General features: G+C 34.6%; 2 protein-coding genes across 3 annotated transcripts; one reads left to right on the forward strand and one right to left on the reverse strand.

Annotated features, from left to right (window-relative positions):
• Window positions 1-68: 68 nt before the first annotated feature.
• Window positions 69-11,861, forward strand: LOC8268698 (serrate RNA effector molecule). The gene is made up of 12 exons (XM_015720820.3): window positions 69-634; window positions 2,681-2,802; window positions 5,077-5,134; window positions 6,907-6,981; window positions 7,080-7,154; window positions 7,228-7,275; window positions 7,406-7,474; window positions 7,580-8,383; window positions 8,474-8,522; window positions 10,324-10,601; window positions 10,700-10,879; window positions 11,418-11,861. Exons 1-12 carry the CDS (start codon window positions 195-197, stop codon window positions 11,476-11,478), a joined length of 2,259 nt encoding a protein of 752 aa, XP_015576306.2. The 5' UTR covers window positions 69-194; the 3' UTR covers window positions 11,479-11,861.
• Window positions 11,862-12,635: 774 nt separating this feature from the next.
• On the reverse strand, window positions 12,636-22,383 carry LOC8268697 (protein FAR1-RELATED SEQUENCE 3). 2 transcript variants are annotated; one of them, XM_015720822.3, is made up of 6 exons: window positions 21,916-22,383; window positions 19,047-21,394; window positions 18,847-18,936; window positions 17,581-17,730; window positions 15,012-15,128; window positions 12,636-13,433 (listed from the first exon to the last, which is right to left on the reverse strand). In XM_015720822.3, exons 2-6 carry the CDS (start codon window positions 21,306-21,308, stop codon window positions 13,389-13,391), a joined length of 2,664 nt encoding a protein of 887 aa, XP_015576308.2. In that variant the 5' UTR covers window positions 21,309-21,394; window positions 21,916-22,383; the 3' UTR covers window positions 12,636-13,388. The 2 variants fall into 2 exon arrangements, with proteins under 2 accessions (XP_015576308.2, XP_015576309.2); XM_015720823.3 differs by having other exon boundaries at window positions 19,062-21,394; window positions 21,916-22,379.
• Between the last annotated feature and the right edge of the window lie 5,491 nt (window positions 22,384-27,874).

Here is a 27,874-nt window from a genome sequence, read left to right on the forward strand (position 1 = left end):
AAAAGTATATTTGCCCAAAAGAGAAAACAGTACAAACATACGATACGATACACTACTCATCTTCATGTCATTTTTGCCCTCTTTCTTTTATTTCTTCTTTTCTAGGGTTTCACCAAAATCTCCTTCAACTCAAATCTCCACCACCAAATCACCCACGCCATCGCCATCGCCATCGCCATCGCCATCGCCACCATATGGCCGAAGTCATTAACATGCCTGTCGATTCTCTTGACCGCCGTGGCCGCGAACGCGACCGCAAAGAGAAATCCTCAGCCGACGATCCACAATCGTCCTCTCCACCGCCACCTCATCCACACCAAAATAATTCTAGACGACGCGACAGAGATTCTAGAGATAGAGACTTTGATAGGCCGCCTCCGCCTCCACAGAATCGACGTGATTTTTACGAAAGGAATCATAATCACCATCGCTCTCCTCCTCTGCCACCGAGAGAGAGGGAGAGAGAGTATAAGAGAAGGAACAGTTTAAGTCCTCCTCCGATACCATATAGAGATAGGAGACATTCGCCTCCGGCTAGAAGATCACCGCCTTATAAGAGGTCGAGGAGAGATGATGGAGGGTATGATGGGAGGAGAGGGAGCCCTAGAGGTGGTTTTGGACCTGGTGATAGAAGGTTAGTAAGCTTCTGGATTTTTTCATGATTGATTGAGTGATCAGAGGAATAATGAAAATTGTGTACAACTGAGAATTCAGGAGTTTCTTGTAATGCTTCTTATCCTTTGGGTCTTTGATTGTGAATATTGGGTCTTTTGCATTCATGCATTTTTTGGGCTTTAGTTTTTCGAATTAAAAACGTTGAATGAAAAACACAACAGAACTACAGCTCAATTAAAAAGGCTCCTCTTCTCTGTGGTAGGTTTAGCTTCTTGCATCTCTTTTTTGCTTTTCTTGTATCAAACTGTATGTTTTTAACTTGCAATTGATTGGGTAAGTAGATCCTAACATATCCTCTATTCATTACAAACTGAAAGTTCATAGATATGAAACTTAGGTTTAAAGAAGACTACCAATAAAAAAAGTACAGATAATACAGGAGTTAACTGATATGTTGCAAATTCTAGGGATGAATATTGTTGACATACAGAAAATCTGGAATAAGAAATATGAAGTATCCCTATTAAGCTTAGATGTCATATTACCATTTACATGCTATTTTTACCTTGAAGTGTTCGCATGGAATAACTCGCCTAGTGAAGAAATTTAGGTTACCATCTGTGTAGGACTTCAAGATATATATGGATAGTCCATTTTATTTTATTTAGTTTGCCAGCATATCAATTTTTCGCTTTGAAGTACCCATAGAAAAATTCCACTCCTGGTTTGAATAGCTTATAAACTTGGCTTCCTCAAGTTACCTTTAAGCCTTAAGTGTACTGCTGTGACATTGGACAATATTGTAAATATGCTGGAGTTACTATATTATATGAATTATTAAAGCTCAGTCCTCTATGGTTTTGGATTGATCAATCTATCACTGTGATCAAGCAATGGACGAAGCCTTGCATTTGGATGCCTGCTTTGTGGATAAAGTTATTATTACTGTGTTATGACTGCCTGTTATAGGTACTAGGCTGATAGTTAAAGGATAAAAAGGACTTGTTTTTGAGAGAGAACTCTTTGGTCTCTTGAATTTTATTATGAATTTTATAAACATGAATCTTTTCTTCTGAAAAGTTTCCTTGCCTCTTCCTCTGCATAATCAATGAAATACAACTTCGTTAGGAAATTAGCTTAGTGACTACCCCTCGCACAACTGAACCACAAATTTAGCAACACATGAAAGGAAATACAACAGCTAAAAACTGATGTTAAATTGCTGACTGCCTAGGTGCTTACATATGATTCAATAAAAATCGAAATAATTGGTTGAATCGAACTGATTTCATAACATGATGATTTTGGTTTTGTCGAGCTACTTTATTACTCATGGATAGTTTGTTGACTGGGCTCCTTAGATTGATTTCAATCCTCTAAGGTGATACCTCGTCAGTGTTGAAACAGATTCATTCAGGAGAAATTTATTTGCTTTAAATTTGTATCATGATAGGAGGCTATTCTAGCTAATTGAGAATGGTCAATCGTCAAAACATGAAAAGTATTATCATGATTGTTTATTTATAGTCCTACAGTGTTCTAATTTATGTCATTCATCTCACATTTAACCTTGGTGTCTGATTGGATTGTTTAATGAATTGTTTAGTTGAGGTAGGATTGATTGGAATGAAATTAAATATTAATTTGGAAAATTTGCATATATTACTTTGTTAGTAAAAATGACTTCCCTAAACATGGATAGTTGATCTTGAACTATAAAATGGGTGTTTCTTTTTTTTAATTGTCATGATGCTCTGCGCATTTAGTTCATTAATGGACTGCTCCACTGCATGTTTGATGTTATTGTACCTCGGTAAAAGGTGACTTTTTCTGTTATATAAGTTTGTGTCCACTCTTCCATTGTACTTTGTATCTGTTCATAGGGTCTTTGCTTATCTCCCAACTCCATACCTATTTGTAGGATATTCTCTTACATCCCTCATAGCGTCATTTTTTTGCCCTTTTGTCAGTTTATAGATTTTTCCATGTCCTTTTATTTGCTTCTTTGGGTTGGAGAGCCCTTTTATGCAAACTTGCTAATTTTAGTAATTGTTTGATGGTGTAGGTTTGGTTATGATTATGGCGGTGGATATGAACGCGAGATGGGGGGTAGGCCTGGGTATCCCGATGACCGGCCTCGTGGCCGGTACATGGGTCGTGCTGGTGGATATCAAAGTGGTCCCTCTGGTATATACCAAGTGCTTCGAGATTTGTTGCAATTTAAATATCATGTGCTTTGGTTTGTTTAGCACGGATACAGTTTGATAGTTTTTCAAACCTTTAGTAACAGATATAAGAGAAATGACATGCATTTGAACCTACAGTGCCAATATTGACTCTTGAGGCTATTAGACCATATGTGCTGCTGAAGGGATCAAAACATTTTGATTAGAAGCTTTTTGTAGTTACATGTCTTTCCTCCATAAAAAAAGCATATAATGTAATTTAACAAAAGGTCAATTAAGCATGGATTTAGGCTTATTTAGTTAACATTTTTCTATCACAAACAAGCACTAGAGATGTAGGAAATCAAGTTTTCTAATTCATCCTTTTGCCATCACTTGTCGGCTTGATATTTAGTATTAAAAAAAGGTGATGCAAATGGTTTTGAAAGCCTGATATAACTATAATGTGCATATAAGGTGCACCCACGTTGTCATGCGTTACTCATATTTCTAATGTTTTGCATTTATGCTGCACATTATTTTCATATATGCCTCATCCTTCCACATTTTGTGAGTTAAACTTTCATTTCATTTGTTTCTTAAAAATTATTTTCCTGACTCATTTCTAGCATAATCATAAGCAAACTATGCATGCATACACAGAGGGAGAGAGATGGAAAAATCCACCTTTTCTTCTTATATTCCTCTCATAGGCACTTGAGATGCTAGAAAATTAGGTTTTGGTCAAGCCTTTTTCTTCTCTTGTTGCTTGTTATTTAGTATTAGAAAAAAAGAGGCAAATGGCTTCTAAATCCTGGTATATCAATAAGTGCATATGAGGTACACCTTGGTTTCATGTCTTCCATATATTTCTAGTGTTTTGCATTTATGCTGCACATCATTTTCACATTTCACATCCTTCCACATTTTGGGAGTCTTGCTTCCCACCCTTTTTTTGTCCCTGTGCATGCGCACACAGAAAGAGAGATGATGGCCTTTCTTGGACTTCAGCTTGGTTTGACTTTAAGAGTCCTATTATGGTGTGTGAAGTGGAAGTGTTGTTGGTTTGACATGACCGTCATTATTTGGTGAACCAGGTTTAAATCTGTGATGGTTTCTGTGAAAATAAAGAACAAACATTCTTTCTTTTTGTACTTTTAGAATTGAACTGTTTTCAGTGCCACTTACACTTATACGCCAGTATATTTACTTGCCTTTTGGGAAGTCAGGCTGTTTTTAGATTATATCTTTTTCAAGTGATTTTATAGACACTGGTATTACCTGTAGCTTTCTCTTTGGATCTGCAATTTCAAACCCTTTACCTATCTCATGGATACCTTTTTTGGCCTTGGTTTGTCCTTTTTTTACATATTACTATCTTGTGAAGTAGCAATAATGTCTGTAATGCTGAGAAGTTGGAGGTTTTACTGCTGTTAAGGGGTCATGAAGAGAAGAATCGCCTAGAAGTGTAGGAGTACGACCAAGACCATAATTATAGACTTATAGTAAATTAGTAAAGGAAGATGCTTTAGGATTTCTATTATTTTAGGACTTCTATTTATTTATAAGACTATGTTTCACTTTTATTATTTCTTTTGAACATGTCTTTTTGTTGTTTGTTAAATGCCTCTTGAATATATGATTATCACGATATTTTTATTTCTTTTCTTTGTTTGTGTGTTAAGTTTTTTTACATTATGCATGGGTTGTGTTATGAGTCCTAGTTTTATTTATTCTATCTTTTGTACCTCACTTTTGCCTTGCGCCTCAGGCACCAAGAGCCCTTATCACCTTGGTGCGCCTTTCGCCTTTAACAACTATGGTGATAGCTATGGCTGCTTGGCGAAGGTTTTTTAACCTTTTCTCTCATAACTTCTCCACAAATTTGATGACCTATAAGCTTGCAACTTTGTGGGTCTTAATGTTACCTGAATGCCCAGAATTAATGTTGGGGCTTGCTAGGTTGGACTTATTAGGTGGTCTTGTAACACTATCCCAGCAAGTCTCCTAGCCTATTGTGATTTTACTTATATTTTACCTGTGTATTCATCGTGTGCAATTTTTGCTGATTTTGTTAGAAGTTAGCTCAATTTGGCCAAAAAAACAAAGTAAAGTATTGGTTTAATTTTTCCAAGTTCAAGTTGAAAGGTCTATTTGGACTTCAATGCTCAGTTCAAGGGCAGATTTACCTTTATTCTGCCTAACTTTTGTCTTGTGATCGTGGTTTCCTTTTTCTTGTAATTCTAATTGTGTTATCTTCTGAGGTAGAGCTTACTGGATTCTGTTACTGTTGCAGAATGGGATTCTGGACGTGGCAATTACATTGATGCCTCAAACACAATGAGCACTCAAAGGTTTGTATTTATCATGTTTTTGAACTCTAGACTCTTACTACTGAGTAGGGTTGACTTCTTTGTTCCATTCACCACCTGTCATGTTCTGCTGCTGTTAATTTTCTAGTTATATGATCAAAAGCTGATTTTTATTTGCTTCCCCATTTGGAGATAATTAACAATTTACTTCCAAATGCGCTTACATGCTTAGAGTTTACTCTGTCTATTTGCGTTGTTATTGTACATGGTGCTTCATCTTAATAGTTGGCAAATGGACTAGATCAGGGTTGATTTTAGTATATGACCTACAACAGCTAGAGGGCTAGCATTTAGGATTGGAATTTGAAGTAGCTAAACAATTTATAGTTTACAAACATAAAGCTACAAGTCTAGTTCAATTTAGAGGAGAAAAGACAGGATTTCATAACCTGCATCTACAGTTGCAGGTTTTGGGCTCTAATTGGTAGATAAAAAAAATAATGAGACAACATAATGATTCTAAGCATCATAGATAGAATTAATTAAGCATCAATATGTGCAATAGCATATTTACTATAATTTTATTAATTTACCCAAAGCATCACAATCGTAGAAAAGTTGTTCAAGGCAGAAGGCTCACCAAGGTGATAAGGGCTCTTGGTGTTTGAGGCACAAGGCGAGGCGTGAGCCTGACTGAAGTGAGGCGCAAAAGATGAAATAAAATAAAACTAGAACTCATAACACAACTCGTGCATAAAATAAAAAACATAACACACAACCAAAGAAAAGAAATAAAAAGATCATGACAATCATGTTCAAGAGCTATTTAGCAAACAACAAAAAGGCATGTTCAAAAGAGATAATAAAAGTAAAATATAGTCTTATAAATAACTAGAAGTCCTATAATAGTAGAAATTCTAAAGCATCTTTCATTACTGATTTATTATAAGTCTATAATTATGGTCTTGGTCCTACTCCTACACTTCTAGGCAATTCTTCTCTTCTTTTTCTTGATTAGATGTCTTTTTGCCCTAATCTTCTTTCTTCCATTTTTTTTTTTAAATTTCTTTTGAAGATAATTAGGTGTGGATAAGCCAATATATTCTATATTAAGTATATGATGAAGGGCTAAGATTATTTTATGTCTTAAAAGAAAAAAAAAAAACAACAATAAGTCAAAATATTACAAATGCGCACCTCGCCTTAGGTCTAAGGCGCACAAAGGCGTGCGCCTTAGTGAAGTCAGTTGCCTTTCTTGGCTTGAGGCGCTAAGGCTTGCGCCTCTCACCTCAAGCGCGCCTTTGACAACTATGAATCATGGTATTTAGAATCAAATTAGATTCTAATACTAATTGTAACTCTCTGTGGTGGACTTTTAGAAAATTAGGAGGCAAGTTATCCCTGACGAAAAAAATTCAAATAAGACTTTAGACCAGTCTCTAATTTATTTAGATAGGCATATAATAAGACCTAGAAAACCTAGAGAGTATTCTATAATATTTCAAATAAACCAATTGACATCTTCACCATATAATAAGTTTTTCGATTCTTTTAACTTTGTTTTTCTCGAGTTCGTTATCTATCGTTTTCTGATAATTAGCTATATATGTGTGGTTTGGAAAAGTCATAAAAGGTAGTTTGACTTGGCTTAATATTGTCGTTCGGCGTCTCTCTCTCACACACACACACACACACACACACACACACATGTCCAGATACCCATTCTTAGTTAATGTTTTCATTTGGACGAACTGGGCATTCTTTTGAGTAGGATATTCATTCTTCAAATTGACTTTGTAAATATATGTTTTCAGAGAAGGCTTGATGTCATACAAGCAATTCATTCAGGAGCTTGAAGACGATGTTCTTCCAGCAGAAGCTGAGCGCAGGTTTGCAGTAGGGGGTATTTTGGTCTCGTTAAAGTTGATAATTCTATCGACTCACAACTTGGAAAATGTGAAAGTGATCATGGTCTTTGATTATGCAGATATCAAGAATACAAGTCAGAGTATATTTCAACCCAAAAAAGAGTGTTTTTTGAGGCTCATAAGGATGAGGAATGGTACTGCTCTTCTCATATTAAATACATGCTTTTCTGTAACTTCATTGATCTAACTGAACTTGTATGCATGTAGGTTGAAAGACAAATATCATCCAACAAATTTAGTTGCTGTCATAGAAAGGTATGTCTACTTATATGTCCTTTTGGCTTCCTGTTCTTTTCATAACCTATATTTTTATCACTTTAGGTGAAAATCTGATCAATTAAATTCTGGCTTTATTGTAATTTTCTGGTTTTGAATTGATTTGTAGGAGGAATGAACTTGCGCGGAAGGCTGCAAAGGATTTTCTGCTAGACTTGCAGAGTGGAACCTTAGACTTGTAAGATTGAAAATTTTCCTTTGCACTAATATTTAGTCAATTGAACCTCTATGTATGTCATGGTTTGTTGGGCTTTTATCTGAAGTTTCATCCTCTTTTTCCCAGAGGTCCTGGTATCAATGTACTATCTTCAAATAAATCAGGACAAACAAGCGACCCAAATTCTGATGACGAAGTGGACACTAGTGGCAAAAGAAGACGTCATGGCCGTGCACCAGCTAAGGAAAATGATATTCTTTCAGCTGCTCCTAAGGCTCACCCAGTCAGCTCAGAGCCTAGAAGAATTCAAATTGATGTTGAACAAGCTCAGGCCCTTGTTCGCAAACTTGACTCGGAAAAAGGAATTGAAGAAAATATTTTAGGTGGATCTGACAATGAGAAAATGAATAGAGAGAAACCCCATGGCAGCTCTAGTGGACCTGTTATCATCATACGAGGCTTAACCTCTGTCAAGGGTCTGGAGGGCATTGAACTATTGGATACACTTATTACTTATCTTTGGCGTGTACATGGTTTGGATTATTATGGAATGGTTGAAACCATTGAAGCTAAGGGTGTCAGGCATGTGAGAGCAGAGGGTAAAAGTTCTGATGTGAATAATAGCGGGATGGAGTGGGAAAAGAAACTGGACTCACGTTGGCAAGAAAGGTTGAGGAGTCAAGATCCTTTGGAAGTAATGACTGCTAAGGAAAAGATAGAGGCTACTGCTGTTGAATCTTTGGATCCCTATGTCCGGAAGATTAGGGATGAAAAATATGGATGGAAGTATGGTTGTGGAGCTAAGGGTTGCACAAAGCTCTTTCATGCAGCTGAGTTTGTGCACAAGCATCTCAAACTGAAACACCCTGAGCTTGTAATGGAGCTGACCTCAAAATTGCGGGAGGATCTGTATTTCCAGAATTACATGAAGTACTGTCATGTGACAAAATCTTTTACTTTTTCATGCCAATTCTACAGGTTTTTTTTTTTTTTAACAAAAAGCTTTACTTGCATTTGCAGTGATCCAGATGCGCCTGGTGGCACACCTGTTATGCAGCAGCCTTTACCGGTATGCTTTATTTATCAGACTAATCTATGATTCCCCTGGCTATACGCAAGTTTTATGGTGCCTTTTTAAGTTAATTGCTTAACGCTTGACAGCATTAAATTGAGCTTCCTCTTCTTTCTTCACTTCCTCTTTTAAGAATAAGCTAAGAGGATTGCAGTTCACTGAAATTATGTGTAAGCAGTCTGGTTATTGTGTCTGCATGTGCCTTTCTTACTGCTTCTAGATATATTACCTTCTCATCTAATTTTCCTTCAGCAGATGTCACTCCAATCTAGTGTGTGCCATATAGACAGCTATAATATGTCTATGTGCCTCAAAAATAATTGGCAGTCAAAAAGCTGCATCTGCTGGAACATATTTTCCTTTCCTGAATTCATGTTCTAGAGTAGTATGCTTGATCTGAAAGATAGAAACTAGAAGATACAAGGGATAGCAACTTCAGGAAATTAACAACTCCAATAGACTTTTTTGCAATCGTATTCTGAAGGCTTTAATACCCTTGCCCGCGCCCGCACCCCCCATTCTATCTGTCAGTTAAAGATTTTTTAGGGTTTAACAGAAAGTTTCTTAGACTGATGGATAGGACTAATGGAGGGGTCCCTGAAATTTTTTTTCTTGATTGTAAAAAGATTTATCTTAAGAGTTATAAAATTCGAAAAACATTTAGGACTGCTGAAGTTGTTATCCCGAGATGTAACTGTTGCTTTAGATACACTGCCTCTAATTTACGTAGAGGTTTTGGTGCTCAAATTTTAAATAGTTGGATATGAGTTATTGAGTATCACGGTTTCAGCTTGCTTTCATTTGCTTTATCAAGTCTTATCTGTTATAGTTCTGAAGTATGCTTAGATCCTTAAATAAGGTTTCTTTTTTTTTTTTTAATTTTTTTTTTAATACTTGTGTAGCATGTTCTCTCTGATGAACCCCTTATTTTTGTTTTTCAAATTGTGAATGCTGATTGAAAATATGCCTTATATTGTTTCTTGGCTGAAAAGGATTCTGCTAGTCCGTGGCAGTTTGAACATGTGTCCTCAAGATGAGAACCCAATGGACATTTGCTCACTAGTTAAGTCAATAAGTAATGACTAGAAAAATTCAATCATTTCTACAAATTTGCATTTCTATCCCAATTATCAAAATAAAAAAAAAAATCATGTTATTGGTGATAGGAATGAAAAAATATAAAAGTATGTGAATTATTTCATAAGATACAATGGATGCATATAGGAATTATTCATGTCATGAGATGTTTACAGTGGGAAAAAACTTGTTTTTTGTCTTTATATTGGCAACCAAAATCTTATTTTATTTCTTTTAAACAATTGGATAGACTTGCAGAGAGACTTAAAACGTTGGGATAAAATGGTCTATTTTAAAATGTTTGGATAAAATTTCATGTTGTGCAAAGATTTGGACTATTCTGGTCGTTGAGCCATTAAATAACATACCATTTTCAATAACATACACACTTGCCAATAAACTACTTAAGGTGCTTTTTAATTCCTGGTCTCATCTTTGTTCCCATTAGTTATAGGGCACAACACAAGCATATAATCTGCAATTTTTCTGCTCTATTTCTCATGCTTTTGTTTCTCAGCTCTCTCCCATAGCTATTATTATATTAGTAGAAAATTATGTAAATCCTCTTGTGTAAACTCAAATAACTTCATTTCTATCTGTAAATCCTCAAATAGTTAGTCGCATCAAACTGCAGCACACGTATTAATTTTTTTGGTCTTGCTGTTAGTGTTGCTTGTGATAATCATCATTATCACATTGTTATTCTGGGTTTTCTTTTCAGAAAGACAAGCCACAAAGACGCAAGTTAGGTCCAGAAAATAGATTAAAGGATGAAAGAGGCAACCGTAGAGAGCATGACAGTAGGGCAAATGGCAGTGAAAGATTTGACAGGTCTGAAAACCCCCAGACAGGTGACTTTCAGTCCAACAATGATGGACCTGATGGAGGGAATCACGATGACGGAATGTATGACAATTTTGGCGGACAAGGCATTCATGTACCTTCTTTCCCCTCAGATATACCTCCTCCTCCAGTATTGATGCCTGTACCTGGTGCTGGGTAGGTTAAAAGCTTGTTGTAAATTAATGTCATAATGGCAATACTACCGCTTTGAGTTTTCAAGGCTTTATCTGATGACAAAATGCTCTACTCCACAGGCCACTAGGGCCATTTGTTCCTGCTCCACCTGAAGTTGCAATGCGGATGTTCAGAGAGCAGGGTGGTCCTCCTCCATTTGAAAGTGGTGGCAGAAATGGAAGGCCTGGGCCCCAGTTAAGTGGGCCAGCGCCCATTCTTCTATCGCCAGCATTTCGGCAGGATCCTCGTCGAATACGCAGGTAATTTTTGTTGGTCACTCCTTTGTCCCTAGGTTATATTCTATTTTTTGTATGTGAGCTTTTATATATGATTTTTCTTCCTGTTAATCTATGATTTTCAGTTTAATTTTGGGTGCTTACACACACACTTGATGCTACAGTGACTTCTACAGTTGCTTTAAGAAACTGGAGAGATGATTCCTTTGTTTTGCTTGGTTTCTTTTTTTTTCTATTGTATATTTTAGTTTTATTTATTTGTTTCTTTTCTGTTTGTTGTTTTGGTTGTGTTGAGGATGTTAAGGCTCTGCTGAAATTGTTCTTAAGGCATACCCAGCAAAATATGGAATCAATTTAAAGTGGTCTGGTGTGATAATTAAGCACTATGCCGTCTTTTGTTTTTGAACTTGTTTGGTGGTTATGACAATCTATGCTAGATGTTTGTTCCATTGTGCGCCATAATTCTTATGTAGCACGATTTGATGATGACTTTTCCTAGTCTATCTATAGATAATTGCATCTACAAGATGTTAACTCTTTCGAGCCTTAAAATTTTCTGCAGTTATCAAGACCTAGACGCACCAGATGATGAAGTCACTGTGATAGATTACAGAAGCTTGTAGGTGTCACAGTTGGAAGAACAGTAAGATCTGTGTTTCTTTTTCGTAGAGGGAAGACTAAACTAGTCCAAGGTCAACTATTATTATTTGGAGGTAATCCAACTGTAGAAGCAATCACCACGTACCTGAATTCATTTGGGTCTGAACTGCTTGTTGGGTGCTCACCAGCGGCTCTTAGTGTCGATGTACCACTGCCTGCTGTGATTGTAATGCAGAATTTCAGTGATGCAAAGTGGTCCTTATTATTTTTCCCCTTTTTTAGTTCCCCTCACTTAGCCTGATATAAAAGCCTTTGATGTATTTAGGGGTTGGAATCTACAATGTTTAGACAAAATTGTGCCTGTAAAATGGACTTATGTGGAACACAGATTTGAGATGGCTGTTCATTCGCTTTCTGTTTTTATCTTTCCAGTATTTAGTATTCTTTGTTGATAATAAAAGAATTTGAAACCTTCCCGGATGACTATGACCGTTTAAACGCTGCTTTGTAATGGTACCATGTAATCAGGATTGCCATTTGATTATCCCTGTTGATTAATTTGCTAACCTGAACCGTTTACGCAATCAAACAAGCTTAGCTGACTATTCTCTGCCATCTCCAAGAGACCAGGAGAGAAGCGAGCTCACATACTCCTTGCACGGAAAGAACCCAGTAGATCATGGTTTTTTAATTTTATTATTTTCCCTCTTCAAAAGTAGTAGTTTTTAGATAATTAAATGAGAACATAAATCCTCTTCGACTGCGTAGGGATAGACAAGAATTATAGTAAGCATTCATCTAGCCTTCACAGCAACGGCTTATTTTTCCTTAAGCCAAAGGGAACCAATTTGCATAATGTGGCACGTGTCTGCCCTCTTTAGAACAAAGGATCCCACAACCCTCTTCAGAAGAACGGGTGAAAGAAAATGAGAGGCTCGAGGGGATTGCTAGAAAGACCTGAAACCAACAAATTATCATATGATAAAAAATGCAGGATAGTACTGAAAACTACAAATTCCATCATTTTAGTAACTAACTAGTTTTAGCTTTCTTCAAAGATAAAAATCTAACTAGTTTTAGTTAAAACATCACAACACTAGTCCTTTTTGTGCATTTACCTAACAGCCAGTAAACTAGTTCTAAAAATTGTCATCTGGAGTCATGACAGAACTAGCAGACATGAAAGAGAAAAAGAAGAAGATTAACCGATGGCTTACAAACTCAAAAAGTATACCAATCTTATGTGCAGCAAAGGCATTCCGCATGCATTCTACAGTATTCTGGTAAGTAAGGTACAAATGGCCTGCCAATCCAGCAATACAGCCTAAGCAGCATATCCCGCAAAACAATATGCCATGGAGACAAATCAAACCCACCTTAAATACCAGCATACAGTTTTTCTTACAGGAGCCTATTACTAAAACCTTCTTTGCCTTTTTCGTGTCTTTCCCAATGGAGCTTTTGGCTTGATGAAAACACAGATCTGATAATGTATAGATGTTTCCCACATACTGAAACTTCAGAGCTTGACCATTTGGACAAAAAGGGGAAGGATATAAACGGGTAATGAGGTACATCCTAATGGATACCAGATGAAAACTTTCATGTGGAACTTTTTGATGCTTTGATTTTTAATTCACCAACTAAATGTACAAATATATTACACTACAAGCTTACACTGGGTTATGGAATGGGGTGGGCTTAAACGGGACAGGAAAGAAGATGGGAGGCATAAAATGGAAACAAAGCTAGCCAGTTGAAAGCCCCAGATAAAAGAGAGTAAGAAGGGTGTTGGTAGGGGATGAAACACAGGGCTGTGGGCAGGGGGTTTGCCTTTCTCAAGTCATTTGTAACAATGACAGAATTGGTGAACACACCTTCGCCATGTAATTTGGTCGCACTCAGGAAATGAGATGGACAAGCTGCAATTTCTTCACTTCCGCTGCTTCTTTGTTTGAGGCTCTGGCTGGGGCTCAGCCTGCAAAAAAAATTTTGCCAATGATCATAACTAAAACATCAAAATCTAAAGAAAATTTGAATTGAAGGAGAAATCCTATTATCTTACATCAAATAATAGAGATCTAATTCAATATTACTTCACCAAAATGAAAATCTCATGTGTAAATGCTTGATAGTAGATATCAAACTAGTAGCAGGAAAAAGAACTGTAAGGTTGCTCGAACAAAAAAAATTCTCATATGCAAGAGATTTAACTACTGCTCTACATTGTCAAACGCATGTAAAACAGACTTGACAAAGATCAGCAGAATTTACCGGAAGAGAGAATGACAATATCATATGATATCAATACTCCTTTTCTTATAACAAAACATAGAAGAATCTTCTTATTTGGGTTCTTCTTGTTCTCCTGACCAGTCACCACATGTAAATTTGGCTCCCCACCACCCCCACCAAGGGATGGATGTAGAAATAGGAGCACTTTCCCCACTGCCCCAAAAAGCCAGTTTTAAGTCTTCTGTAGCAACTTATTTTTCTAATTAAGTTCAAATTTAGTCCATACCATAGGTAAAATTGCTAAGCAATTATAAAAGATTAGTGTTTTACAAATTAAACAAATCGGATGTTTCAACTGGAATAAGTCATCAATTATTCGTAATTTGTTCATTCATTTTAGATTGGCATAAATTTCTGGATTTAATGCCTTAAAAGAATTAAACAAATTTATTAACTAAAAAAAACGGCCATATGTATGTTTTGTGTTTTATGCATAACCTTAGATTATTTTATTTATTGTTGACCTTTTCTTCGATGTTAATCGCATTGTGTAAGAAATTATTTTAATCATTTCTCCTACGAAAGTACTTGTTGGATGATAATCTTAAGAGCAATTCTTTTTTGTGATATCAAATTTTTAATAAAAAAATTATTGAAATGATTTCTAGGCAGTGTTAAAAAAATTTATTTTAGTTATTTTTTAAAATTGAGAAATCTAATTATGCAACTATAAAGTATTAAATAATACGTACATGTTTATAATTTAAATGCACCTTAGCCCCCACCAGTACAAGTCTTTGGATCCATCCTTGTCCCAATTCCTACCACAACCTATATCCTATATAGGTTTGAGTAGATTACTCACAGGCATAACATATCAAGATGCGATATTCAAGCATTAAGTTTAGTCAAAGCTTCCATTAAGTTTATACTAAATTTGATAGGAAGGAATAGTAATTAGACATATATTTTAAGATCCTTGCTTAATGATAATCATTATAACCACACAATATCTGATGAACTTATGGCTTATATCACACAGACTTTCTAGGAATGTAATAACAATTGCAATGTTCTTCTCTAAATCGATAAACCCTAGAACCAAATTGAGGTATGGTAGACCAAATTGACTCAAAAATACCAACTCATAGAACTAAAGTATCCTTTAGATCAATTGATGGACATTCAGGAAATTCAAAATAATTATATTTTGACCAAAATAGATAAGGATTTAAATTATCATTATTGCAAAAATACTACTCTTTTTAATCACATGAAACAATTAATTAATAGTCATCAAGAATAGGGAGAGAATTCTTACAGCATTTGAAAGCTGCTCACGAATGTAGGCCATTGATCTCAACATGGCACCTAATGTATCCCTAGAAACCTGAAATTTAACCTCTGACTCTCCAGAAGTTGTTTCTGTATCTTGAAGCTGAAAACAGTGGAAATATTAATTCCTTGATGGATAATACATTATTGACAAGTTAGAAAGGGCAACAAAGTCTAAGATAACAATAAAATTACTCTGCCAATTAATTGGATATTAGTACAGTACACACCAGCTAAGCCACTATATATATACAGTAAAACTTAACAAACACTTAAAGAAGTAATAGCTCTTCTCATTCATAAAGAAACCGTTGCGTTTGAAATTCTTTATGTTCACTTCAATACTTGAGTCAATTCCTAGAAACTAAAACAAATGTAAAAAGTTGATGTTACCTAGGAGTCAGTAAAATTTTGGTCAATTGACCTATTTAAATAAAATTTTTTGAGAAGAAACCATAATTATCAAGTCATAGTTGACATATAAATAATATCAATATTTCCCTGGCAGTAATGCAATAATGGTACTATGAATTAAAATTGAGCTAACTCAAACATTAAAAGAACTGAATTTAATAGTTAAGAACTTCAATTAAAGATCCGAAAAGAATTATTTTACACGAAGGGCTAGAACCCTTTTTCATATTAAGAACTTAAATAAAAGAAGTAAAAGAATAACAGGTAATGGTCCAAATGAAAAATAAAAAGGAAAGCCTTAAAAATCTTTTTATTTAAAAAATATGGCCTTTATCATGTAGCTGAGCCAGTAAATCAACTAAAAAAAAAAAAGTAAAAGAGAGCTCATTAAATTAAACACTTCCACTTTCTTTGATTAGATGAAAATGAGGAGAAAAGAAAATAAATAGAGAAATGTCCTTTGTTCAGACATTAAAAAGGGGAGAGAAAAGAAGAGCAAGAAAAATTAGATTGCTCAATTTCCCTCTTGCTTTCAGTATCAAGAGGAGACCAAGGGAAATGGAAAGACATAGGGTAAATGAAACTTAAATTTCCTATAAAATCTCCATATGTCAACAAATGAAAGTAACTTAAGAAGGATAAAGTTGCATATAAAACTAGACAGAGATGGAAAGACACCAAATAGTAAGTCCCATAAAGGACAAATATCCTCTCTCAAGACAGGACTCTTAGAACCGTCTACTCGTTCCAGACATGAGAATAATCAGCTCAAGTTTTAACAGGAAGTAAACAGCAACGAGATCACTCATTCAAGATCTCATAAATAAGCTTAGCTTAGAAGAATAAATGACTCCAACAAGATGTGAGAGTACATTGGTATTTCAAAACACATAGCAACTGTTGGAAAGATGAGGTGCCATGAAAATCTAATACAATTACATAATTTGCTGGCACAATGAAGTGGATGGTAAGATGACTGAAGTCAAGTACTGAAAAGTAGCACCCAATGACCCAGAGAAAATACAGTAGCATGAACAAGAAGATTATCCCAAAGATACACAAGTAGCTCACAGATGCCGAAAAGCAAGCTGGTCTTTATGCTTCAAAAGCAATAATTGCAACACTGGTTCAGAATCTGAATTTCATTCAGCTTCACAATGCAGTTAAAAAATCTATATCATAATTACAGTTCCACTATATCTCTTATCTCTTCATCCCTCTCTGGCCCTTTTATAACCTATTCTGATTCCTCTAAAACCTCCTATCACTCAATCACACTTTATCATTAACTTCTAATTCTTCTCAACCTGAAGTTGATAGGGCGATATACTTCACCACTAACAAAATAAAGAAAGCATAACAATATAAAAAAAATAGCACAAAGAAAAAGGACATGCCATCATCAATGTCTATGCTAGAGTTAAAGCATGCTCATTGTCAACCCACTTGAAAAGTGCTCTCATATGGACCTACAGTAAGGTAATTATATAAATAGCATTAAGGAAAATTTCATTCCACATATTAATTCATCACACATTCTGCAAACATATAATTGGATAATTTTGACTAAAGACCTAGTTCACAACTTTTCTACAGAAAAGTTAGTTCATATATAAATTGAAAGGCTGACTCAATTTTTAACAATCCAAATATAAGCCATCTCTATAGATAAAAAAAATGTTGAGAATTTCAAATAGCTAAGATCAAGAGGAAACAAGGATTGTAATTAATTTTTACTCTTGAGCATATAACAGTTCAAAAAATTTGAGTTTCTCAGTGAAGAAAACTCTTATGACTGAAGAATATAAATGCCCTTATTTCTAGGTTCAATTTTACAAATTTCAATACTATTTAAGAAGTGGGAGAGGGAACTGCATTAAATTCATAGAATATTACATCACCAGTGCATGTAGGCCAGAGGCCCTGAGACAAGTCCAAACTTAACCACCAACGACAAGAAAGAGCAAAGTAGTCTGAACTCTTTTAGAACCAAATAAGCGAATTTGTTAAATATGCGCATTAGCCACACTATTCTCTCTATAACAGCTTCAAAGAGTTTTTATCATTAACTTCACAGAGTAGCGTCACCCTAGCATCAAGTTTATTTTTGAAAACAAAGTTCTAGTAGTTTGATTACATACCTTCAAATTAATGACAGCAACCCTGTTAGCTGGAGTAGAAAGCTGTTCACTAATATATGCCATAGACCTTAACATGGGCTCTAGTGTAACCCTTGACAGTTGAAACTTAACCTCCGATTCTGTTGAAGGAGTCTTGCTATAATCTTGCAACTGCAGCAGTTTAATGAGATACATATGAGCAATATCCCCTAAATCAAATTCGGCTATGGAACTAGAAAATAGGACAAATTAGTTGCCTAGTTGATGGTGGACAGTCTTAGTGACGTGCCTGCCTATGCTTTTATAGCGCACAAGTCCCAGAGCCTGCCCAGAGCAATTGGTGTCTAAGGTATGGTTAAGGAGAAATGAAAGTACACAGTTAGGAGATAGAATTAAGGCTTATAAGGAAGAGATTGCAGTGGATGGTGGAGATGTACCAGGCAGCCTTTCAAAGAATAAAGAAAAAGAAGAAGGGAGAGAAGGAAAGAGAAGAGGGAAATCACACTCAGAAAACTAAACACTAAAACAATCCTAATAATCTCATTCTTCATTAACAACAATATACAAACTTTTATAGGACTATTTTCCACTGTTCAACAGGTATTGCAACTTTAAGTAGAAAAATTCCTGATAATTACAACAGGAAGCAAGCTAAATAAGAAAATATCTCATAATAATTTCTAAAGGAAATGTTGCATAGGACAAACAGGAAGATCTTAAATAAAATTTGCATAATAGTTCTAAGGCCACATTTAGCAAAGGTTTGCAAGATTAAAGATGAAACTTTGTAGGAGTAACAATTTAAGCGTACAATGGATAAATAGTTTAAAGTGTGTTTGGCTCGTATGATCTCTTCAATAATGGTGGTGATAGTGTGCTTTGCGCCCTCCACTCTAATACCAAAGGTAGCCTAACTATAATATTAGGAAAATTCTTAACTAGCAAATTAAAGAATTAAATCAAGACACCTTTTCGAATTTCTTTTTCCTAGACTCCATTAGCTAGCATCTATTAGGTCCCATAAACATTTAGAATTTCCAAATAACTTTACAATATCAACATGGCTAAATGTAAAGAATGCCCATTGGATTGTTGTCAATTATCAAATAGACCACTTCCGACTTGTCCAAGTTGAAAACAGAACAGTGCCCACTTGTTTTCATCAGCGTGATGTAAAGAATGCCCGCTGGATTGCCAATTATCAAATAGACCGTTTTCCAACTTGGGCAGATTAACAACACAACCTGGCCTACATGTTTTCAAGTATTAACCCAGTAATATTTATACCTTCAAGTTGATCACAGCGACTCTGTTCCCTGGTGTTAAATTCTTATTCTCCATAACCCAAGTCATTGACTTGAGACAAGGAAGAACTGCCTGTGCAAGAAGACCATATAAATATGCCTAGTCAATAACTTGCTCCAATTTTATGAACATATATGAATTGTTTTTAAGAAAAATTAAAAGAAAGCCCACTTGATGCATACGTTTTCCCCGCATACCATGTTTCCAGGAGGACCATCATCCCGTTGAAGGGACACAGGGGCCATACGAGGGAGATTCAAATCAGCAACAGATTGAGCTGCAGCACCAGCATCATTCAAATTGAATCGTCGTATAACTTCATCTTGCCTTGGCCATAACAATGGCGTTGTATCTGAAGCTGAGGTAGAGGTTTTCCTGTCATCGTAACCTATCCCCCCCACTTGTGAACTGGGAGGTGGAACTTTGGCAACATTTTTCTTAACAGCAGCAACCTTCTTCCCACCTTCTCTAAGAGCACCCAAAGCAACATTGTAAGTATCCACAGCTGTTGCCCCTTCTTCTGCATATTTGATGGCTTCCCGACAGAGATTGTTATATCGCAATATTAGAGATTCTTGGCCATTTACTTCACCACCACGTTCATCTATTCCAGGACCATTTTTGGAATTTCTTGTCCATCTTCTTAAGATATAATGAGCTGGCAACGTAAGAACATTTGTCACTGTGAAGACTGTCAAAACATGTCTACATAAAATGCCTGAGTACTCAAACATTTGGCAGCTGCAGTTCGCTCTCATTTCTGGATAGTTCAACGTAACTATATATACCTTGTGGTCATCCTCAAATTTTGCAACTCTGAACGTGCTGATAGCTGCATCACCCTCAATTTTATTTGCAGTATAGACAAAAGTTTCGACTAGCTCTTCTTGAAATTTTGCAAAAATTTTCTTTGTATACAGGTTTGCTGCTTGTTTTTCCATTGGAGATGGTGTCCTTAGGACTGGCATGGTGCAAATTGTATCAAAATCTGATTCTAACTCCTTTTCAAACCAATTTTCTAGAGCTCTTTCATACTGTCTGAAGAACAATGGTAATGTTGTTTGTTGGTTCACAAAGCCATCGAAAAAAGAACCCTCAAACCCTTGATTTGGAGATATCATGGCAAAAAAGGAATCCCGAAAAAAAACTGGAACCCACTGAGCACGAGCTTCATATAATGATTGAAGCCAATCATTTCCCCTCAGATCATATTTATCAATGATAGAGCTCCAAAATGTCTCAAATTCCTCAATAGTCTCTGTCAAATTAATACAATTGTACAATTCCACCTGAAAATTAGGATGGGCATGACACACATGAGCCAATTTTTCCTGCCCTTCTCTCAAGACATGCCATTTGCTAATACAGTGTCGAGCTTCAGGAAATACCAGAGAAACAGCTGTCTGTATGGCCCTATCTTGATCAGTCATTATAGAAACAGGTTGATGGTCATTCATCGCTGTGAGAAATGTCTTGAACAGCCAAACAAAAGAAGCCTCAGAATCATCTTGCAGCATTGCACAGCCAAATAAAATTGGTTGACCATGATGATTTACTCCTGTAAAAGGAACAAAGGGCACTCTATACTGATTTACTCTGTAATTTGTGTCCAATGTAACTGCATCGCCAAAATGGCTGTAAGCTGTCCTTGACCTTGCATCAGCCCAAAAAACATTGGCCATGCGATTATCTTCATCAAGTTGTATTGCATAAAAGAAACCAGGGTTTTCAGCCTGCATTTTCTTGAAATATTCTAATAAATTCTGACAATCCCTCCCTAATATCCTCTTTCGTGTATTGGGTCTAACAGAAAAACTGAATGTGGTAGCATTCTTGATGACACGATTAGAGTCTGCAGCAGAAGCATTCCTAAGACCACGATTTCCCTCTGCAGATACACGGTTACCATCCATGGATACATACATGACACCACTGGGTACAGTTCCCCCTCCTTGGAAAGGTTCAGTAATGCCTTTCGCAGCACCAGCAAAATGCCTGCGGGGCCGAAGGTAATGCACTTTGCTGGGACTAACCATAGTATGACTATGCTCCTTTATAAATTTTGTTACAGTCCATTTGTCTTGACCCCTAAGCTCTATCCTAAGTTTTGCCTCACAACTATCGGCAGACCTCCTTTTCAAAAAACCCTCTCTTGCACAAACAAACTCCTGAGCAACAATGGTCCCATCAGCTCTAGAACGACTCAAATTACCAGGTTTGGAACTAAAACCTAGACGTCTTGCATACTCATCATAGAAAGTTTTAGCAGCATCTTCAGTATCAAATTGCATACCTACATGAGGCTCAGCTGCCCCATCATCATCATGTGCTGATGAATTCTCTGCATTATTTAATTCTCCACCCTCATTGGTTTCAGCATCCCCATCATAAGCCATCACGCGGTGACCCATTCCCTCCTCTTCATCAATCACATGAGCATCCATAACAAACCACCGCTTAAAACTAAATCTTAGAGACAATTATGTAAACGCCCTTGCATGTTTAATTCTCTACTGAAAGTGGACACATTCTGCACACAATTTCAACAATAAAGAAATGGAAGATTTGAGTTTCACTTGCACTGAAGAGAAGAACAAACAGTTACTCCACAAAAATTTCTTTTTTGTGTACTCTTTATAAACAAAGCTAAATTATCAAATAAAAATCAAGTCTCTCACTTCATAACTAATTCCTAAACACTATAGCATATAAAAATAACTCAAGAAAATAACAAAATATACACATTGCAATTAAAGTCTTAAAGAATCAAGCAAAAAAGCAAACAAAAGCTAATAGCTAGAAAATAGTTTATATATAAACCGTCAGAAAAATGAATTCTTTGGCTAATTAAGACTACAAAAAACATTATTCTTCAATTCAATATAAACAATCAACTAAATCCTTATACTTAGAAAGTCAATAGTTGGAAGAATTCAATTCCTTCACTTTGTTTTAAAAAAAAATGATAAGAAAAAATGAAATGATTTTGTAGGAATTCAATTCATTTGAAATGACCTCTTGGAAAAGAGAAGAGTGGGAAATGAAGATTACCTGTGGAATTGGAATTGTGGGAATTTCGCACAAGTAAGAATTAGAGTGGTCTTTTTCTTTTTCTTTTTTAATTTTATCAAAATTTTGTTCTTTTAAGAGAGAGAGAGAGTGAAATTGAAACCCTAACTTTACCTGTTAACCTTTTTTGTCTTTTTTAAATTTACGAAAGACGGGCAAACATTTCGGAGCTTTGTTCATTAACCACCCGGTATGCCACTAACCCGACAGTGGTTATTCCGGTTCTAAAAGTCAAACCAGTATGCAACCGGTCCTTTTCTTTTCTTTTTTGGATTATCCTTTTTGTTTTTATTACTTTTTGCCGCGGAAAGAAATAACATATTTCTTTGTCTAATTCGTCCCCTTGAGTTGAGCCTTGCTTTATTTTAAGATAATTTTCTAAACATTATTATATAATTTAAAAAACATTATTATATATATAGAGCTGACTCTTAAGAGATTTTTATAAACAACAGTTTTAATAAATAAATACAATAGTGATATACAGGTTTTATATTTATTGTATAGTTATACTAATAAGCTATTTTTAATAACATATCGATTATTTTCAAAAAGATAGTCATAATTACATTTTAATATTAATTTATAAATATAATCAATTAATTTTAATTGATAGTGTTGAATAAAAAATAAGAAAATATTAAATTTAATTTTAAAATTATCAATTATATTATTTTTTATAATTACTATATATATTTAATTCATTATCATTTTGATTATATAATTTATTTATTCCTCAAAAGATACATAACTAGCTATAATTTTAAAATGCTATATATATATATATATATATATATATATATATATATATATATATATATATATATATATATATATATGTGATGAAAATTTTACAAAAATTGAAGATGTTTTTAGTTTTATTTTATTGACATATAAATTCGTGCATTTATTATTATTATAATACTAATAGGATTATTTAATATTTAATATTATATTATATACTAATTAATTAAATAATTTATGTTATAATTTCTATAATAATAATTAATACGTGTGACAAACAATACTAGTATATATAAAAGTACAAAAGAGAATGAAAATCTGAACTGATTAAATTACCACTATAAATAATCAATAATTAATAATTTTATCATAGTTTTATATGTAATTAACTTCATTTCATAATCCTAATAGAATTAAGTAGTGATTAATCTCCTAATCCTAATAGAATTAATCTAAAATTCTAATTTTATAATAATTTCATATATATTCATAATCCTATTAGAAATTAAAGACTTACTATTTATCATACTATATATATATATATATATATATACCTATGACATAGTTCAAATAATTCAATAAAAGTTTTTATAAAAATTGAAAACAAGAAGTCATTAAAAAAAAAGTATGATACTTCCAATTTTATTGACAATATTAATTCATGTGCTCTTATTATTATAATACTACGTCAGTAGGATTATTTACTATTTAATATTATATTATATGCTAATTTATGTTATAATTTTTATAATTATAATTTACACGTGTAACGCATGTGACGAGCAATAGTAGTATATATATATATATAAAGAAGGCTAAGTTTTTTTATGAGACTCTACATGATAGAATTTTATTAAGTTATGTCATATTATTTTCAATGAGAAAACAACATGTGGCATATATTCACAAAAATATTAATAATAAATACTTATAAAAAAAAGTTAAATGTGATCTTAAATGCTAATAATGAATATGGTAAAAATTGAAGCACGTTTTCTCTAGTTTTCTCCCTTGTAAAAACTGATGTAGATTGAAAATGTTGGCTTGTCCAATTTCTTGGGTTCTATTGCGAACTTCATTTTTCTACCATTCTATTTTCCCATTCATCTTTGTAACAACCATCACCTTTCTTTCTTACTCTTCTTTATTTTTTGGTCTTTCCCTTCTCATCATACTTTGCCATTTAGTCATTTATCTTGTTAAATGGATTCTGAATAGATCCAAAGGCTTTGTACTAAATTTTGATCGTCAACTATCATAGAAGGAGAGGAACTAATCCTAGATAATTCCCTCTTTTGATATGGTACAGAAAGTTTGGAACTTTGTTTAGTGGCAAAATTGTAAGGCCTCAAGCAAGTTAATCGTAAAGCTTTTTGATTAAACATGTCGGATATTGTTGGGCTTCTTGATAAAGTTAATATCGAACCATTATATAAGAATATGTTTCTATTTCAATTTTAGGATGCTCTTCAAAAGAACATAGTATATAAGGGTAGCCATTGGGGTTTTGACGATAAACTTGTTGTATTTAAGGATCTAGTACCATCTAAGTTCTTTTTGTCCCTAAATTCTTATGAAGCCTCTTTTCTAGGTACAGTTGCACAATCTACCACTATACTTTATGACTGAGTAGGTTACGATATGACTGGGTTCAGATGTGGGAGAAGTATTGGAGGTTTGGAAGAACAAGAATGGAGACTTCTTTAGTAATTTTCATCGGATTAAGGTTTTGGTTAATATTAGCAAAACCGTTTTGTTGAGCCCTAATATTAAAGAAGTTTCATCTTATAAGCCTATTGTTGTCTTATTAACCTATGAATGGTTACTTGAATTTTGTTTCTTTTGTGGCTTAATCAGACATATAGATTGAGATTTGTTGTCCCTTAGAACCAAGGAGGGGGTTAAATTGGTGACTTCAAATCGCAAAAATATATTAAGTACAAGAATTAGAGCCACATAAGGAATTTATATAAACAAAATATAGAGAGTTAAGGGTTAGAAAGATTGAGATAAGGGAATTATAGTGGTTCGAGAATAATACTTCCTAAGTTCACTCCTCAAGATCACACTTGATTATTTCACTATAATCAAAACCTGATTACAACCTTTAGGTTTTACAAGCTCACCCAATAACTTGGTGTTTTAGCATGCTAACACTAAACCTCTTCCCTTAGTGTATTAAACACTCACCAAGTCCCTTTACCATTGAGTTTTTAATGGAAACTTAATAACTGATTTCTTGTATTTTTAATACCTAGAATCACATAATAACCCTTTATAAGAGCATACAAGCTCTTACAACCTATACAAGGTTAATTATACAAAAAATAGCAAGAATAAGGTAAGAAATGAATAACAATAAATATGGCTCTTAGAAAGGTAATTGATAAACCATAAATGTCTCTTAGGAGAGGTGTTTATATCCTCTAACCATTAAAGAGACGTTACATAGACCAAATTTTTGTTTCGAGCTCTAATAGTGCATTTATCATAGCTCAGTTGCGGTCGCTACACCTTAATCATAGACGCAACTAGCTTTCTATGGTCAAGACGCTTCTGTCACGGTTGCGAAACTAAAAGTGGCAATAGTTATATTCCATGTGGCACTTCGTGATTCATCATGTTAGAAATAACCATTAGTGATTTACTTGAGGTTTATATAAATTGCGGTTGTGAAATTAGAGGCGCGGGTGCAATTCTTACTGCCTTCTCGAAATTAAGCTTCTTGGGTGTGATTTTCTAGCTCACGATTTTGAAACCTTCTACCTTATAAAATCAATCTTTTGCAGGCACAATACGTGGCTCGCAGTCTTGAAATCCTTAATTACTTCAATGGTCAAGTTGATTATAAAAGTCGTGTTCACGATATACTTGTGGCGGTCACTATTTATAAGGCAACATTGGAAACTTGATTTAATTAAGCTTCATTAAAAGAATCTCTGCAAAGAGCACTCAAAATCAAGGTTACCTTGAGTCATGAAAAGATTTAGGCTAACAATCTCTCCCTTTTTAATTTTAAAAATTAATATTGAGTTTAAGAGAGGAAAAAGATAAGCAAGACCAAATGAAAAGAAAAAACTCCCCCTTTCTAGATGGAGTTTTTGGACCTAACTCCCTTTTAAGTTACTTATAATTCTTTTTTTTTATTTAACTTGTCAATGACATTTGAATTGATATGCAGTTATTATTAATGTTCTCTAATATTTTTCTCTTCATGTTTTTTTTAACTCTCTTTTTTCTATCTCAATTATCAACATACTTCTCTCCCTTTTTGTCAAAAGCAAAAAAAAAAAAGTAAGGAAGTAATTAAAACATAATAATCATGAGGGAGATATGTTAGATCAACAAGAAATGTGCCATAAATGAAAACTCATGAATTTAAAGATATTGAAGAAGGCAAAAATGAACTTCATTAATTAATTAAAAATGGAAGGAAGAATAATAAAACAAAAAAATAAAATGAGAAACAAAGGATACCCAAAGCCTAATCTCTAGTCTCTTCATCTTCTTTACTAAAATTCCACTTATCCACATCACATGAGGTAATCCCTATGGTCTTTTCTTGGATCTCTCTCATGTCTAAATAAAGATGGTGGAGAAGCCTATAGGTCTTGTCCATTCTCTTTTCATGCCTTTCAATAAATTGGAGCACTTTTGCTTCAAATCCTTCACCATAACTCCTAGAGGCTTGATGCTGAACTCTTGCCTCTATACCTCCTTCTTCTTGGACCACTATCTTAGTCCTTTTTTATGCTCTCTTAGGGCTTTCATACCCACCTAGAATGTACTCATAAGTATTATTATTAGTTTGGTGATGGCTCTAGAGTCGAAGAGGTTGAGATAAAAAAGGTTAGAGTTGTATATCAACTTAGTTAAGGGAATTTACTTTAGGTTGGAAGCAAAAGCATTGTAATATTTTACAATTAGAGTGATTTGAAAAGGAAGAAGAATAAGACACTTGGACTTATTTTCTTAGGAGATGAATTGGTCAATAAGAAAGTGGCAGGTTAGATTTTTTATGGTTTACCATCCCTTAGAGAAAGAAAATGTCCTTTTGGCTTACCTTTTCATTACCATCACTTGTAGAGTTGATGGTGAAGGTAATGATCCGGTGAAGGAACCAAAGATGAAGAGATTGGAATTGTTGGCTAAAGAGGATTTTGGATCAAACCTTGTTTTAATGAAGATGGTAGACCAAAATTAGTGGAAAGAGCTCTCTATATAAATCATGTGAAAGTAGCTATCCACATGAAATCCAAAGACTTTCGAATATTGATCCTTTGTAAGACTGAAAGACTTTCCAAATAGATTAAAGGTGATGCCATAGTGGCCCAAGGGGTCACTAAGCTTCTTCTTGACATCTAAGGTGTATAAGAACTCCTTTGTTAGCTCTACAAACTCATCTTCATTGTGGAACACAAATTTTTTCCAACTCAAGGCCTTAATCTCTTCTATAACCTCTTTTTGAGTCCTCAATAGCCTAAAGGAGTGCCTTGAGGTATTTTGTTGGCAACTACTTCCTTTGAGACAATTACTTGATACCTCTTCTTTTCCTCCTCATTTATCCTTCTTATTCTATCTAAAATTTGGGCCACTTCAGACAAATCTCCACCAAAGAAATCCACTCCAAAGACTCCCTTTTTAAAGATCTTAAATACCTAAGCTATTGGATAGTGCATAGAATGATAGTCACTAAAATCCATTAAAGAGATAATGGAGTTGAGAAAGTTCCCCAAAAAGACCTTGTTTTCCTCTATGCAATGATTCATGGTAAGCACATTCTCACTTCTAAGTTTTTTCTTGATCACCTCTTTTATCCTGCAATACTAAAAAAGGTGCCATTCTTGTCTCTTCACATGTCACCAAAATTGCCAAACACTTCCAAGCCCTCACTCCTCTAAACAAGACTTACCTAACTCCTTATATCTCACCACTCTTACTTGGTTTAGCATTCCTAGAGCATGCCAAGGTTATTAGCCTTGGACCTAAGTGGGAAATTCTTTCTTCTTATTGGAGAGTATGTGGATGATAGGAAGTAAAGAAAGAAAGATCATAGGATCCCAAATGAGCCAACCACTTCTTCTTTTCCTACTCCTTCTTCTCTTCCTTTTGAGGATAAAGTCCTTAAGCAAATGGAAAAAACTTGAAATTACCTCCACAATTTGCATGCGGACTTAGTGGAAATCCAAAAAGCCCA

The sequence above is a fragment of the Ricinus communis genome, chromosome 8, assembly GCF_019578655.1.
Source record: "Ricinus communis isolate WT05 ecotype wild-type chromosome 8, ASM1957865v1, whole genome shotgun sequence".
NCBI lineage: Eukaryota > Viridiplantae > Streptophyta > Magnoliopsida > Malpighiales > Euphorbiaceae > Ricinus > Ricinus communis.